Source organism: Kogia breviceps, chromosome 9, assembly GCF_026419965.1.
Source record: "Kogia breviceps isolate mKogBre1 chromosome 9, mKogBre1 haplotype 1, whole genome shotgun sequence".
In the NCBI taxonomy this organism is placed as follows: domain Eukaryota; kingdom Metazoa; phylum Chordata; class Mammalia; order Artiodactyla; family Physeteridae; genus Kogia; species Kogia breviceps.
In genome coordinates this window covers 19,933,581-19,951,832 of record NC_081318.1, presented here as the reverse complement: position 1 = coordinate 19,951,832, position 18,252 = coordinate 19,933,581, and the positions used below count along the sequence as shown (strand labels likewise).

The 18,252-nt window shown below is 38.6% G+C and overlaps 1 protein-coding gene across 11 annotated transcripts in view; it reads right to left on the bottom strand.

Moving 5' to 3' along the window:
- The window catches only part of CHCHD3 (coiled-coil-helix-coiled-coil-helix domain containing 3), a 429,385-nt gene that overhangs the window by 409,128 nt on the left and 2,005 nt on the right, over positions 1-18,252 (bottom strand). For all 11 annotated transcript variants that reach the window (XM_059074418.2, XM_067042128.1, XM_067042130.1 and 8 more), the window contains exon 2: positions 9,847-9,937. In XM_059074418.2, coding sequence (XP_058930401.1) covers positions 9,847-9,937 — 91 coding nt within the window. The remainder of the gene's footprint in view (positions 1-9,846; positions 9,938-18,252) is intronic.

Below are 18,252 nucleotides of genomic sequence, written 5' to 3'. Positions count from 1 at the left end.
ATGCTCCAACCAAAAGACACAGACTGGCTGAATGGATACAAAAACAAGACCCATATATATGCTGCCTACAAGAGACCCACTTCAGACCAAGGGACACATACAGACTGAAAGTGAGGGGATGGAAAAAGATATTCCATGCAAATGGAAATAAAAAGAAAGCTGCAGTAGCAATACTCATATCAGATAAAATAGACTTTAAAATAAAGAATGTTACAAGAGACAAGGAAGGACACTACATAATGATCAACGGATCAATCCAAGAAAAAGATATAACAATTATAAATATATATGCACCCAACATAGGAGCACCTCAATACATAAGGCAACTGCTAACAGCTCTAAAAGAGGAAATCGACAGTAACACAATAGTAGTGGGAGACTTTAACACCTCACTTACACCAATGGACAGATCATCCAAAATGAAAATAAATAAGGAAACAGAAGCTTTAAATGACACAGTAGACCACATAGATTTAATTGATATTTATAGGACATTCTATCCAAAAACAGCAGATTACACTTTCTTCTCAAATGCGTATGGAACATTCTCCAGGATAGAGTACATATTGGGTCACAAATCAAGCCTCAGTAAATTTAAGAAAACTGAAATCATATCAAGCGTCTTTTCTGACCACAACGCTATGAGATTAGAAATGAATTACAGGGAAAAAAACGTAAAGAACACAAACAGCGGCTAAACAATACGATACTAAATACCCAAGAGATCACTGAAGAAATCAAAGAGGAAATCAAAAAATACTTAGAAACAAATGACAATGAAATCACGACGATCCAAAACCTATGGGATGCAGCAAAAGCAGTTCTATGAGGGAAGTTTATAGCTATAGAAGTCTACCTCAAAAAACAAGAAAAATCTCAAATAAACAATCTAACCTTACACCTAAAGGAACTAGAGAAAGAAGAACAAACAAAACCCAAAGTTAGCAGAAGGAAAGAAATCATAAAGATGAGAGCAGAAATAAATGAAATAGAAACAGAAAGCAATAGTAAAGATCAATAAAACTAAAAGCTGTTTCTCTGAGAAGATAAACAAAATTGATAAACCATTAGCCAGAATCATCAAGAAAAACAGGGAAAGGACTCAAATCAATAAAATCAGAAATGAAAAAAGAGAAGTTACAACAGACACCACAGAAATACAAAGCATCCTAAGAGACTACTACAAGCAACTCTATGCCAATAAAATGGACAACCTGGAAGAAATGGACAAATTCTTAGAAAGGTAGAAGCTTCCAAGACAGGAAGAAATGGAAAATATGAACAGACCAATCACAAGTAATGAAATTGAAACTGTGATTAAAAATCTTCCAACAAACAAAAGTCCAGGACCAGATGGCTTCACAGGTGAATTCTGTCAAACATTTAGAGAAGAGCTAACACCCATCCTTCTCAAACTCTTCCAAAAACTTGAAGAGGAAGGAACACTCCCAAACTCATCCTACAAGGCCACAATCACCCTGATACCAAAACCAGACAAAGATACTACAAAAAAAGAAAATTACAGACCAATATCACTGATGAATATAGATGCAAAAATGCTCAACAAAATACTAGCAGAGTCCAACAACACAGTAAAAGGATCATACTAGATGATCAAGTGGGATTTACCCCAGGGATGCAAGAATTCTTCAATATATGCAAATCAATCAATGTGATACACCATACTAACAAATAGAAGAATAAAAACGATATGATCATCTCAATAGATGCAGAAAAGCTTTTCACAAAATTCAACACCCATTTATGATAAAAACTCTCCAGAAAGTGGGCATAGAGGGAACCTACCTCAACATAATAAAGGCCATATACGACAAACCCACAACAAACATCATTCTCAGTGGTGAAAAACTGAAAGCATTTCCTCTAAGATCAGGAATGAGACAAGAAGGTCCACTCTCACCATAATTATTCAACATAGTTTTGGAAGTCCTAGCCACAGCAATCAGAGAAGAAAAAGAAATAAAAGGAATACAAATTGGAAAAGAAGAAGTAAAACTGTCACTCTTTGCAGATGATGTGATACTATACATACAGAATCCTAAAGATGCCACCAGAAAACTACTAGAGCTAATCAATGTATCTGGTAAAGTTGCAGGATACAAAATTAATGCACAGGAATCTCTTGCATTCCTATACAGTAAAAATGAAAAATCTGAAAGAGAAATTAAGGAAACATCCCCATTTACCACTGTAACAAAGAGAATAAAATACCTAGGAATAAACCTACCTAGGGAGACAAAAGACTTATATGCAGAAAACCATAAGACACTGATGGAAGAAATTAAAGATGATACTAACAAATGGAGAGGTATACCATGTTCTTGGATTGTAAGAATCAATATTGTGAAAATGACTATACTACCGAAAGCAATCTACAGATTCAATGCAATCCCTATCAAATTACCAATGGCATTTTTTACGGAACTAGAACAAAAAATCTTAAAATTAGTATGGAGACACAAAAGACCTTGAATAACCAAAGCAATCTTGAGGGAAAAAGACAGAGCTGGAGGAATCAGACTCCCTGACTTCAGACTCTACTACAAAGCTACAGTAATCAAGACAATATGGTACTGGCACAAAAACAGAAAATTAGATCAATGGAACAGGATAGAAAGCCCATAGATAAACCCACGCACCTATGGTCAACTAACCTATGACAAAGGAGGCAAGCATATACAATGGAGAAAAGACAGTCTTCAGTAAGTGGTGCTGGGAAAACTGGACAGCTACATGTAAAAGAATGAAGTTAGAACACTTCTTAACAACATACATAAAAATAAACTCAAAATGGATTAGAGACCTAAATGTAAAACCGGACACTATAAAACTATTAGAGGAAAACATAGGAAGAACACTCTTTGACATAAACCACAGCAAGATATTTTTTGATCCACCTCCTAGAGTAATGGAAATATAAACAAATGGGACCTAATGAAACCTCAAAACCTTTGCAGAGCAAAGGAAACCATAAACAAGACGAAAAGACAACCCTCAGACTGGGAGAAAATATTTACAAACGAATCAACTGAAAAAGGATTAATCTCCAAAATATATAAACAGCTCATGCAGCTCAATATTTAAAAAACAAACAACCCAATCCAAAAATGGGCAGAAGACCTAAATAGACATTTCTCCAAAGAAGACATACAGTTGGCCAAGAAGCACATGAAAAGCTGCTCAACATCACTAATTATTAGAGAAATGAAAATCAAAACTACAATGAGGTATCACCTCACACCAGTCAGAATGGGCATCATCAGAAAATCTACAAACAACAAATGCTGGAGAGGGTGTGTAGAAAAGGGAACCCTCTTGCACAGTTGGTGGGAATGTAAACTGTTACAGCCTTATGGAGAACAGGATGGAGGTTTCTTAAAAAACTAAAAATAGAACTACCAAATGATCCAGCAATCCCACTACTGGGCATATACCCAGAGAAAACCACAATTCAAAAAGACACATGCACCCCAATGTTCATTGCAGCACTATTTACAATAGCCAGGTCATGGAAGCAACCTAAATGCCCACCGACAGACGAATGGATAAAGAAAATGTGGTACATATGTACAATGGAATATTACTCAGCCATATAAAGGAAAAAAATTGGGTCATTTGTTGAGACGTGGATGGATCTAGAGACTGTCATACAGACTGAAGGAAGCCAGAAAGAGAAAAACAAATATCGTATATTAACACATATATGTGGAATCTAGAAAAATGGTACAGATGAACCAGTTTGTAGGGCAGAAATTGAAACACAGATGTGCAGAACAAATGTATGGACACCAAGGGGGGAAAGCCGTGGGCGGATGGAGGTGGTGGTGTGATGAATTGGGCGATTGGGATTGACATGTGTACACTGATGTGTATAAAACTGATGACTAATAAGAACCTGCAGTATAAAACAAACAAACAAACAAGAAAAACAACTAAGAGTAAACTTTGTTTGGGTTATTTGTATGGAAATACGTTAATATAAATGTTTCAGACATTACATGAAATTTCTAAAAATCTTATATGTTCTGGTATAATGTTATAAGTCATAATTCTAGTTATTACTTTAAAATGTATATCTCAGAAATAACTAAATTTCCTTGTCAATTGCATTATTATGAACTTTCATCAAATCTTTAACCATGGTCATTATTAAGTCTTTTGTCATTTACAGACAGTTCTGGGTGTACTCTGATGCTTTCGCAAAAATGTTCCTATAAAAGGGTTTCATCTTCAAGGAATTCATGGAAAAGACTGACAAGTACAGGTTTCTGTTAACTGACTACACTGCTGAACTGAATGAATAAGCATTTTCAGAACTCTAATGGAAAACTGATGAAGTCATAAAAGTGCTAACAAAAGATCAAGATAAAAAAAATTAATTACATGGGACTGAGTGAACTGATGAGGATGATTATAATTTTTGTGACTTTCTGTTTGAATAAAAAAAAAAATCCCAAAAGGACTCAGAGGCAAAAAATATACAAATCAATTTTCAATGCAAAGTAAAGGAGCTGTTACAGTGGAGGATTACTGGACTCAATGTCAATATTATGACACAGTATGAGTGTGTTTCGTGTTTGGTAATTGCAATCATTGGTGCTTTTGTTGTGGTCATCCGTTTACAATGCTTGTGTCAGCTTATTTATCTCTTGTAAAAATAAAAATAAAAATATATTTTAAAAAAAGCAAACCAATGTAGTTGAGATAACACAGCAAAGAATTTGAGGCAGCCAGGATACAGTTAAGTTCTTTAGAGCACCTTCATTTATTAAAGTGGCATTACAATATGCTGTGTGTCACACAGTATATTATTTTGCCTAAACAGCTTTACATGCAAATACTTACTGCAATGAGTCACTGATCTGATTCAAGATTGGGCAAAAAATAGTTTCAGTGAAGTCTTTAAAGGAAATCACTTTCTTACAGCATAAATTATGTTCTCGAAACTATATATATGACAACACTTAATTCTTATACACAGAAATCCTAGCGCTCTCAGTCCATCAACTCTGCCCTATATTCACACGTATGAATAGCCTAGGGGGCAGGTATGAATTAGAGTCGTGCAAGGAAGAAAGCATTTAAACAAATATTAAAAATTCAACTCACATTTAATATATAATTTACCTGACACTGAAAAATGTAGAAAAGGCTGGTGACATTTTTATCCATATTATTTTTGTAGACTTGAAAAATTATTTCGTAACACATCTAAATTATAAATCTTAAGAAATCTATTATTGGGTACTAACTAAAACCCCAAACGCAGAAGAGAACATTAACTTTGAGGCTGTGTACTTTTAGAAACATATTCTTTAAATGTTAAGAAGAAGAAATATTTGTTAATTTGCACAATCATTGTCTAACTGCATTCTGAACCTAAAGGCAAGGTCACTTCAAAATAGTATGTCGAATATTAGTTCTTTTTTTAGTTTGGGCTGGAATGGGTAACGGAAATATTCTCAAAGAGCCTGAGCTATTAGCCTCGTTGAGCGTTTTTCACATCCAAGTGCAGACAGAAAAAGCAAGTATTTGTATGGCATATGAGGGTACACAGGTGTTCACCAGCTACCCTGAATCTAAGAAATCGATTCCTCCAATACACTCATAACACACAGGTTAGGAAGCGGTGCTAAAGACTGAGGTGAAGACAGCAGACCTCAGGGAAATATTTCCTGGCATCCGTTTACCCACAGTCCTGGGGCAGCTGCGATGTGGAAAAGGCAAGAAACTAGATTCACAAACACACAGAGCTGTCTAGCTCCACAACCTCAGTCACCACATCATTAAAATCACCCGATGAAGCTCACAAGGCCAAGCATTGATAACATCTAGACTAAAGCTGTGCAAGAGAACTTTCTGCAATGATGAAAATGTCCTATGCTGACTGCACTGTCCAATATGGCGGCCACTAGCCACAGGTGGTTACTGAACACTGAAGGGTGACTAGTGTGACACAAGAGATGAAATTTTTATTTTATTTCATTTTAATTAATTGTAATTTAAATATTAATAGCCACATGTGACTAATGGCTACCATCTAGACCGTGTAGTTCTAGCCTGACCAACAAAACACAAGGTGGCATTCAAAGAGTTTTCAGTACCCAGGCTGGTCATGGACCAAAGAGTTCATCAGTCATGTCAAACCAAGAAATGGGAAGGGATGGATCCCTCAGCATAGGCAGAACTTATCTCAACGTCAGTGTCACACTCTGCAGGCCACACCATGAGCCTTTATAGAACGCCTCCCCAACCACACCCACTCTTTCAAAGTATCCTTTTAAGAAACCAACCCAAGAAGGAAAACACTTCCTCTCCTTCAACTCACTGTTGTATAAGAGCAAATATGGGAGAAGGCTAGAAGAACCAACAATCACTTACAGAAAGGTGCTTTCCTAAACTCAAGCAGAACATCACTAAAAAGCAACTCCTTCTCTCCAACTAGTTTCTGTCACATCCTTTCTACAAATGAAGCAAGATGTCATTCAAATGATAATAAAACAGAGGGGTTTACTACATTTGCTCTGGAGTCAAACAGACTTTGAATTCAAGTATCACCTCCACTGCTCACCAGCTGTGTAACTTTGGGCAAGATAATTAATCACTTCAAGTCTCAATTTCCTTCCATGTAAAACAGCTTAATACAGTACCTTCTTCACAGTATTATACAGATTATACAAACTAGAAATAAAGGATTTAACAGAGTACCTGGCACGCAATAAACATTACGTAAATGTTATTTATTACTATTCCATCATTAGTTCACCATCACCATCCTATCTCCTTAACATAGTAGGTAGGAAAGAAATCTACCTAGGGACTTCCCTGGTGGTCCGGTCGTAAGGAATCTGCCTTCCAACGCAGGGGACGCGGGTTCAATCCCTGGTCGAACCCATTAAGATCCCACATGTCACAGGGGAACTAAGCCCACATGCCACAACTACTGAGCCTGAACGCCTCAACTAGAGAGACTTCATGGCACAAACTACAGAGCCCACGCACTCTGGAGCCAGTGTGCCACAACTAGAGAGAAGCCCACACACCACAACGAAAGATCCCGCATGCCTCAATGAAGAGCCTGCGTGCTGCAACTAAGACCCGACCCAGCAAGAATAAAATAAATAATTTTTTTTAAAAAAAAGAAATCTACCTAGAACAAAGCAGATTTAGATCAAATTCCAATTTTTAAAATATCCATATGTCAAAAGATAATGTTGGAAAAGCAGAAAGGGACAAGTCATGGTGTACCTCAGAAGCCAAGAAAAGCAATTCAAATTATATTCTAAGTACCATGGAGATCTACCACTAGGATATGATATGAGCTGATGTATTTTTTTTTTTTTGCGGTAACGCGGGCCTCTCACTGTTGTGGCCTCTCCCGTTGTGGAGCACAGGCTCCGGACGCGCAGGCTCAGTGGCCATGGCTCACGGGCCCAGCCGCTCCGCGGCATGTGGGATCTTCCCGGACCGGGGCACGAACCCGTGTCCCCTGCATCGGCAGGCGGACTCTCAACCACTGCGCCACCAGGGAAGCCCATGATGTATTTTTTTTAAAGATTGCTGAGGCCTCTGTGTGCTTGGCAGAGCATAGAGGGAGGACAAGAGTGGAAGTAGGGAGCCCATTAAGAGGATTCAGCAAAAGACAAGGTAAGAGATGGTGGTTACCTCGATTGGAGCTGCAGCAGTAAAGACAGACAAGCAAAGAACATATCCAAACATATTTTGAAGATGGAGCTGACAAGACTAGCTAATGGTCTAATATAAGAATTAGGAAAGGGACTTCCCTGACTGTGCAGTGGTTAAGAATCCACCTGCCAATGCAGAGGATACGGGTTCCAGCACTGGCCCAGGAAGATCCCACGTGCCACAAGCAACTAAGCCCACGCGCCACAACTACTTAGCCTGTGCTCTAGAGCCCGTGAGCCACAACTACTGAGCTGACATGCCACAACTACTGAAGCACACGCCTAGAGCCCCTGCTCCGCGACAAGAGAGGCCACCACAATGAGAAGCCCATGCACCACAATGAAGAGTAGCCCCCGCTCGCCGCAACTGGAGAAAGCCCACACACAGCAACGAAGACCCAACACAGCCAAAAATTAAAAATAAATAAAATTTTTAAAAGATTTGTAATCCCGTTTATTAAAAAAATAAAATAATTTTTTTTTAAATTAAGAAAAAAAGAAGAAACAACGATGAATCCCAGTGTCATTTACTGGGAAAGATAAAGAGGAGAAGCAACTCTGAAGAAGAATAAAAAGGTTTGTTTTGGATCTGCTAAGTTGAAGAATTTTAAGTGAAGATGTGAAGTAGACAATTGTCGGAGTCAAGTTTCAAGGAGAGGTCAGGGCTAGAGATACAATTTGGGGAGTCACGGGCATCTACACAATGATTCAAAAGGCATACAGTTTGATGACATTAGTGGAAATCAGCAAAGAAGACTAGACTGAGGATGCAAGTAAGGTAGAAGGAAAACCAAGAGTGTGTCCCAGAAGGCAAAAAAAGGGTTTCCAGCAGAGGGCGTGGTCACTTTCTATCTAACCTTAATGAACGATGAACACTTCTTAATGCTAAACAAAAAGTCTGCAAAGGACAAGAACTATTTCTTATTCATCTTGGCACCTTCTGCTCTAAACACATCAGAAGTTCAACTCACGGTTATTGACTTAATGATGAGTAAGAGCGTCACAAATGCCCCCAAGTGAATGGCATTTGGGCAGCATCTCATCTTTCTCAAGGTATTTCAGTCTGTAGCCAGATTTACGACACAAGACCCCTTTCTAATAAATAATGAAAATTCTCGTTTAGTCCAAGATTAATCATCTCAACTATTTTCTCATTGCCATTTCACAACAAAACAGCATGTCCATCCATCAAATTTAGCAGCAATAAGAACAGTGCCAGACACATAGCAGGTGCTCAATAAATATTAGATGGATGAGTAAATGGACAGGGTAAGAGAGAGAAAAGAAAAGAGAAACAGTCTCTTATCCTACAAGATAAGAGAGATAAAATGAGACAATTCTCTATGGATTTCATTTAACATCATATTTTCCTCAATAATTAAGACTATGAAGGAATAAACTTAATAAACTTAAAGACATCTATTAGATAGTAAAATCATTAGAGATTTTCATCTGGAAACAATAAATTAATATTTTCTAAGTTCAATTTTTTTTTAATAAATATTTACTCCCAAGCCTCTCATATCCCTATAAGTAATTCATTTTACACAAAAAGATATGAAATAACCTTCCAAAGCCTAACAGAGGACTCAGGAGCTGGAAGAGAAAAAACATTCCCAAAGACTGTTTGAAAGTAGATTCATTCTACTTTTAGTTCAAAGAATTTTAAAAGACACCCTGGTACTAACCGATACAGTCAGCCTTCCATATCTGCAGGTTCCGCATCCACAGATTCCACCAACCACAGGTTGAAAATATTCAGGAAAAAAAAAAAAAAATTCCAGAAAATCCCAAAAAGCAAAACTTGAATTTGCCATGCAGGCAATTATTTACTTGGCATTTACAGTATATTAGGTATCATAAATAATCTAGAGATGATGTAAAGTATATGGGAGGATGTGCATGGGTTATAAGCAAGTACTACTCATTTTATATAAAGGACTTTCACATCCATGGATTTTGGTATCCAAGGGGGTCCTAGAACCAATACCCATGGATACCAAAGGAAGACTATTCCCCCACAAAATGTCGAACACCCAAAAAACAAAAGACAGAAGTGCAGAAGAACTTGACTATTGAGTGAACTTTTAGCACTTATAATTTTTCTGCTAAGAACTCAGAAATTAAAATTCTGAAATACCTGAGGCACCACCATAAGCACCAGAATACCGCTGAGACTTCGGACCAGACGGAGAGGTCTCCTTCATACGATCAATCACATTTTCCGAAAGCTGAAAAAGCAACATCAAAATAAAATCAATTATAAAAGAACAAGAAAGAAAACAGTACAATAGCATCCAAGTAATTCAGCCATCCATATCAATATGTATAACAAATGTCCTGAAGAAATTAGACTAAATCTAATAGCTGTAACACTAAAAGCAAGTAAGAACAATTTTAGGATTTCAAGATGCACCCCACAGCACTACTTCATTTCTTCTAATGCACTGCTAATTGCTCATTATAAATAACTCTTTTCCTCATTTTATACTGTGCACTAAATTGTAATCTCTGAGAAAATGTAAGCCATCAGAACTCCTTTGACTTTCCTCCCCCGTCCTACAAATAAGGCTTGCAGCAGGCCTTAGCTCCTTCTTTCCCTCCAGCCCCAAATGAAATGGTGTCCCTCCCTCCCTCCCTCCCCTTCAAGGCTAACCACAAACAATCCCTCTTTCAACAGATTTCATTATGCACCAACTTTGTGCCAGCCAACTATGGGTGGCTGAAGTCATCAAGGCGCTTCAAGTCAAGAAGAAACAATCACCATGCATTTAAATATAATGTGAAGGACGTTACTTAACTCAGTTGGCCTGTAATGGAAGGACAGACAACACAATGGACAGATGGGCAGGGCATCTAGAACAGGCTGTGGGAGTGGGGTTGAGCCGGGGGCTGAGAAGGATGAAGAGTACTTAGAAAGAGAAGGAGTAGGATAAGAGTACTCTAAGAAGAGATTACTGCATGAAGCTATCCTTAAGCAGCAGGGCTTATCAGCATAGCAAGGGGAAATATCAAGCAGGCAGTTGGCAACAGGGTGGAGGCTCTGAGGAACACTCAGGCTAGGAGATTTGAGAGTCATCAGCCCACAACCCAACCCCACCCCACCGCCCCACAACTTATCAGATCATCCTTTTTTATTTTCTTTATAGCACTTACCACTATCTGATTCTTTCTTGCTTATTGCCTGCCTTTCTCACTAGAAAGAAAGCTCCAGGAAAGATTTGGCTGTCCTGTCTAGTCTAGTATTATATCCCCAGAGCCTCAATAAGCCTGGTTAAATGAGTGAATGGTTAAATAAATGAAACTATATGAATGAATAAAAGAATGGCTGAAGCAGGAAGCTGAGGAGGGCTCTTAGTGAAAGGGAAGACGGAGAGGGAAATAAGATTCTAGATTTTGAAGATTCTTAGTAAATCCTTCAAGTTAGGGAGTTGAACTAGATCCTGAGGACAGCTGGGCACTACTGAAGGATTTTAAGCAGGGTAATGACACCATCAGACTTGCATTTTAGCAAGATCACTCTAGCTACAGTGTGGAGAACAGACTGGGGTGGGGGGGGATAAGAAAAGAAGAGGACCCCTGAAGGACGCTAAAGGACCAATTAAGAAGCTATTAAGCATATGTCCACACAAAGACTTGCCTGGGAATGTGCTGAGCAGCATTACTCATAATAGCAAACAAATACCCATCTTCCAGTGAATGGATAAACAAAACATATCCATATAATGGACAATTCATCAATAAAAAGAACTGAAGTTCTGATAGATGCTTCTATATGGACAGACCCAAAAAAACAACTAAGTAAAGGAAGCCAGACACAGAAGGCCACGTACTGTATAATTCTATTTACATGAAATGCCCAGAAAAGGTAACTCTATACAGACAGAAAATAGATAAGTGTTTGCCTAAGGCTAGGATAAGAATGGAGATTAACTAGAAACGGACATGAAGATTTTATTGGGATGATGAAAATGTTTCAGAACTGGACTGCGGTGACGGTTGCACAATTTTGCAAATTTATTAGAAAGTGTTGTACACAGAAAACAGGTTAATTTTATATGTAAATTATACCACAATAAAGTTGTTTTTAAAAAATAAAAAACATGTTCCAAGGAGAACACATTCAAAAGATATTTAGGATTCAAAATGGCTAACCTTCACTGAGTGCTTATTATGTGCCAGGCACTTACACTAAACTAAGCACTTGACCCATTTAATCCTTTACAATCCTGAGATACTTTTATTACCTCCATTGTATGGGTGAGGAAACTGAAGCAAAGCCAGATTAAATCATTTGCACTGGATCTTACAAGTTGTCAGCAATGCAGCCAGGATTCAAATCCAGGAAGTCTGAGTGTCAAGGTCACAGTCAGCTGTCCCCTTCACTGCCAGATTCATTGTCTGACTAGATAAGGGCGAAGCAGAAATCATCAAGAAGGTTTCCAGGTCAAGTAATGGGGTGATCTGCCTCCCACATCCTCAAGAACCTTCTTCCAGTTTCCACTTCCTTAACACACCACTATCTGGCTTGTAACCCAATACAGCAGAGAAAGTGTTCCAGTAAAGGTCACCACTGATCAAATAAATAACCTTCTATATTTATGTTTATGTAAATATCTTTTTTATTTATACTTATAAAGCACCTAATTTACATGACTTCCCTTTGGTCACTCCCCTCTTCTGAAAACCCCTCCCCTGCTTTTCCAACATCCCTTCCTGCTTGTCCTAGGACTCTGGCTGAGTCTTATCTCTTCTGCAGGCTTCCCCTCCCCTTAAATGCTAGAGGTCCCCACATTCTGGTCCTTGCCTTGATTTTCTTCTCACTCTACATGCTCTTGTTGGTACTCTCATTCACTCCCTTGATTTTTTAACTGCTGTTGATCAACGAATGAATTCTAAACCATTATCTCCAGCCCAAGAGCTGTATCCCGAAAGCCAGACCTACACACTTAATTGCCTAATGGACACCTCCCCTGGGACAGACCAAAAGCGCCTCAAACCCAACACGTCGCAAGCTGGATTCACGTTTGCCAAAAAATCCCTTCTTCCTCTTGCTTTCCTTATCTCATTAATGACACCACCTCCATCCAGCTTCTAAATCAAAACATAGGACTTCTTGGCTCTGTTCTCTCTCTTATTCTCTTAGCCATGACTTCCTCAACTCCTAAACATTTAACGAATTCATCATCTCTTCTTGCATCCCATTTCCCCGCCCTAATTCATGGCACCATCAATATTCCTCCTAAAATGCAAATCTGATTATGGTAATTCCCATTTCAAATCCTTCAACAGCTACCTCTGTTGACGAGAAAGTCCAGATTCTTTTCTGTGGTATTCAAGACTTCCTCTTCATTTGGTTATGGGCCAATTCTCCAACCTCAGCTTCTATAGCTTTTCCCCCAAGACTTCATACCCTGTTCTCCACCCACACTGGCTACTTGTTGCCATCTCTTTGCCTTTATACATGGCTACGTTGCCTTCTCCCTGGGCCCCTTGGGAGAGAACTGCCTTTCAAAATTCAGTTCAAACACCCTAAAGCCATTTCATTCCGATTCTGCTTACCCAACGCGACCCTTCTTGTGCCCCACGGGTACCTTGCACAAATTTCCAGTGCAGTGCTCCAGTGACAGAACAAGCATCTATCTGCCTTTCTGCAAAACTGTGAGCTCCTGTATGTCAGTGAGTCATTCAGCAAGGTTTACTAGGCCAAGAACTAACTGAGGCCCTTGTGAGAGACATCAGTGAACAAAACAGTTTGTACCTGAACTGTTACTTACGTCTCACAACCCAAACCAGAATGGAGGTGAGACAGTAAAGGGAAAGTCCACAGCTCAAAAGTTGTGACCTTTTAAGGAAAAACCATGACTCCTTTCTTGGAAGAGAAGTGGAAGTTAGGAAGGAGAGCGCCAAGGGACTTTGCTTTTCTAACAACTGAACGCCACTGAGACTGCAGCTGCAACTCATCTACAAAGCTGAGCTACAGCTTAGGAAAAACCCCTTCAGACTGACTCCAATCCTCTCAATTCACAAGTGAGAAAAAAGAGGTCCTGAGTAACATCCAGCTACTGGCAGCATCAGGACAGCAACCAGTAACCCCCATTCTCTAGTCCAGTGCCTTCTCCGCTATTACATAATATACTCCTTAATCACACACAATAAAGTAAAAATGTATCACTTCCCCTTAAGGAAATAAAATGAGCCTTAGTAAGTTTTAGAATCTTAAAACTATTTTAACTGATATATAATTTATATAAAGTTTACTCAATATATAAGGTAATATACTGCATAATATATATTTAATGTACCATATTAACATAGTATGCTGTAATGTAAGTATGTATATTTTATATTACATATGATATATACTATGTATTATATCATATAGTACATATGTTACATATGTAATTTATGTGTTTAAAGCTAATATATATAAAGCTAATTTGACATATATAATTTCATATGTTACAAGAAGTCCCCTCTGTGAACTGGGGGACTCGCTTGTGAAGCAGCTGACAAGATTTAGAGATGCTGGCCTGGGTCATACGCACAATATGCAGCTGGAGAACAACTCTTCTTTGTGATGCAACCTGACCCCAAAAGGGGTCAAAGGTAAAACATAAGCTTCTGCAAGAGCCGGACAAGCAGCCTCTGTATAAGCAGCAACTTCTTTAGGACATCTTTCCTTAAACAGGGTATGTCTTTCAGAAAATCTTTTTTCCTGTTTAAAGATCTATACCTACTATACCTGGTTTCCAGACATCTCTGGAATCTCCACCAAGGCAAATACCAAGTGCAATTTACAGAAATTATTTGTAGCAAAAAACACACATTAATGCTAGAATTATGCCCTGGGATCCATGGATTCAGGAGTCTATGGATTAATTCCTCAATTGTATGCAAAATTTTCTGCTTATTGCATTATTCTGGGTAGCGTCCGTAGCCTACAGATTTACAATAGTCTGTGAACTAGAAGTTAAGAACCACTGTTCTAATATAAGGGAGAACCAAAAGAAGAGGGCCTGCCAGCAGAGCTGAATTCAGTTCACTGATTTTGATTATCCACCCTATTCTCTACTGCTCCTGAAGACAAATTTAAGTAAATGGGACTTGCCAATTTTCAGTCTATACTACACCCCACACCAACACGTGCCCCAGAGAAGATGAAAAGGCTGTGTCATCTTCTATAGTCTCTTCCCAAACACCTTGGCTGGTCTCATCTAAAATCAGCACAAGTACACCGCTCAACAACCCAGAATCTAGTATTTTCTCAGAAACAAGAGACTGCGTGAGACGGACAATGATAAAGTATTTCTACTTCCAAGGAACAGAGTAAAAGGAGGAAGAGAACTCCTTTTTAAGTTGCCCCTCTCCAAGAGGTCCAGAGAGGAACCACATGAGACAGAAACAAATCAGACCCTCACCTCCATAATAGGGTTTCTTCAACTTCTTCCAGGTGTTTCTTATCAAACTGATTAAAGGACTCAGACCCACTTTTCTCACTTGGGCCTCTTTCCTTGTAACACAGGTCATTTTCTTTCCACCTACCATTTCAACACAGAGGCTTCAAAAACTGCCACTATTATTTGGAAGACATTACTCCCAAATACTTAATTAAGGGGGACTATTCTATACTATCATATACACATGTATACTTTTTAGCTTATGTCTATAGTTTATCACTTGTGTTCTTTGCATTTGTTATTAGTGGAAAACATGAACTTCTACCGTCTGTATGAAAATCCTAGAAAGCTTATCATGGTAAATATATACGCAAGAGATCCATGGAACCTAAAGTGGAAAGGGACCAGTCAACTACTCCAACAACATTCCTCAGAACTCCCAACGACTGACTGAATTTGTAGCCTCTGTTAATGGACCCTCTCCACGATCCTCAGCCAAATCCCACATGAAATAACTGAGGGGCTCGCAATTGCTAATACTTCCCAAGGCACAGGTGGTATTCCACATAAGTATCCTTGCTACCATAAATGGCTCCTGTAAATTTCAGCTTGCAACTTCAAGGCCAGTTGCAGAGATTAGTTTATGCCTGGAAAGCATAAATATTACTTTGAAAATGATACTTATCGAAGTTGACATTTGCTCTGGAAGAGTTCACTCACAGCTTTGATGTTTCAGATAAACTTGTGAAAGACTGAGTGGAAGGCACACTTCCCAAGCAGGCATACCAAGTGCTCAGAAAAATCCTATTAACCAAATATAATTAAGAGTAATCAAAATGCTTGGTCTTTCCACCACAAGAAATTTATTTTAGACTTGGGAGAGGAGGGCAAGGCAAGAGGGTGGCCTTTCATCCAACCCATGAGTTCAAAGTTGGAATCAGGTGTAAGAATACAGGTTATTTTATGGAAGGGGGGAGGGGGAGCTGTTGACTGCTGAGGATAAGGGGAAAGAGAAAACCAGGACCCAATAAATACCATGAAAGTAACACCTGGTAACTGAGAAGAAACTTTAAACTTAACATTGTAAGTAAGTCCTTTAATTGCTAACTGCTGAGGATCTCAGCAAGAAAAATCTGGAAAAATGTGATCTATTAATAAATGCAGCCTAGTTACTGAAAACCTTATGTTGTTTACTCAGTATTACCCCTTGTATATTAAGATAAATGAAGATGAAATTACTACCCTTATCCGTGGAACACAAAATTGGTTTTCCAGCAGCGACTGAGTCTGCTGCATCATTGGCACATTTTTTTTTTTTAATTAAAGCTTTATTGTTATGAGAAAAGGTAACTACAGGTGGCATGGTCACAGTGATCCAAAAGGAAATGCTCTAAACACAGGAGCAGGAGGCCTGGAAATGTGGTGTACACAGAAGTAAGGGAAAAGTATAAAAGAAATAGGAGTTATTCTCTTCATGAGAAACTAACAAAAGGGGTCTAATGAGGGCAAATTTGGTAAAGCCAAAAACCACCAGAGAGAAACACATGTGTTGTGTTTAGGTGTTACTGTTAAGGTGAACATATTTGCTTTTAATTTTTATTGTAGTTGATTTACAATGTTGTGTTAATTTCTGCTGTACAGCAAAGTGAATCAGTTATACATAAACATATATCCACTCTTATTTTTTAGACTCTTTTCCCATATAGTCCATTACAGAGTATAAGTATAGTTCCCTGTGCTATATTAGTTATCTATTTTATATATAGTAGTGTGTATATGTGGCACACTCTTATTCTTACGTGTGATGGCATAAATGTTAGACAACTGGGCATATCTGGAATGCCTTCCTCAGCCAAAGCTGAACTAACCTCCCTACAATTCAACACTGAAGTGTGGGCTTCATCAGCACTGTTTCAATCAACTGAGCTAAAAACACTGGCTCACTCATGACACTGAGACTTCCCCTCAGGAGAAACAAGAGGACTGTTTCAAGCTAAGAAAAATATAAAGATCAGCTTAAAAACATCTCGAAAACACGTAGACAAAAAAATATATATATATATCACACAGGCAATCAGTTGCAGAACCCAGGAGTCCCATTCCCCAGTCTACATCCCTTTAGGTACACAATATGTGTACCTCTTATTTTTATCCATTTTTTTCAGTTCATGCAAGGGTAAGTATCCATCCCCGTGATCAGCTCCAAGAACAGCTACTACTCATATGAGTAATAAACACCATCAAAGTACCAGGCACTGTGCTACACGCTTATATCACATCAAATTCTCAAAAGCACTGGTTGATACAGAAGTATTACAAGTATGTTGCATTATCCAGATATACCGAACAGGGAAACACAATCAAAGTGACTTCTCCAGGGCCACATAGCTAATGAGAGGCACAGATAGGACCAAACTAAGGTCTGCCTAGTCCCAAAGCATATGCTCTTTCCACTATAGTCCCCAGCACTTCAAAGAATCTTATAACATTAGATGTGGAAGGAACCCTATCATTTCAATAACAGCTGCCTTTTATTAAAAATCTACAGTGTGCCACGTGCTTTAAATACCTTACCTCATCTTCTTACCACAATTAAGAGATGATATTCCCCTTTGGGGATAAGGAAATATAATCAGAGAAGTGACCTGTCCAAGGCTGCAGACTAGGAAATGCCTAATCTGAGATTTAACTGAGGTCAGTTTAACTCCAAATTGATGTTCTTTTGACCATGACCTCAAAGAAATCAGAATGACCCATGAGTACTCAACAATTCAACAGCGTGCTATTTTCAGGGGAAAGTGCAACAGGCTGAGCATGGCTACAAGAAACAGTGCCACTAGATTCACAGAATTTCAGAATCTCAGAGGTGTACTCAAGCCCCACCATTTTGCAGGTGAGAAAACTGAAGCTCAGAGAGAGAAAATCATCCTTGAAAAAGAATCTGAAGCAACAGGGAGAACATTGCAAGGGCATTCCAGGTGAGGGGCATGAACTGAAAAAAAGCAAAGCACAGAGGTCAAAATGAGCATGGTGTGTGCTTGAATTATACCAATATAAAATGTACTCTATGGGAAAGAAAAATAAATAAATAATAAATAAATAAAAGAATAATTCCACCAAATTGAGTGGCCAAAGGACATAGCTTC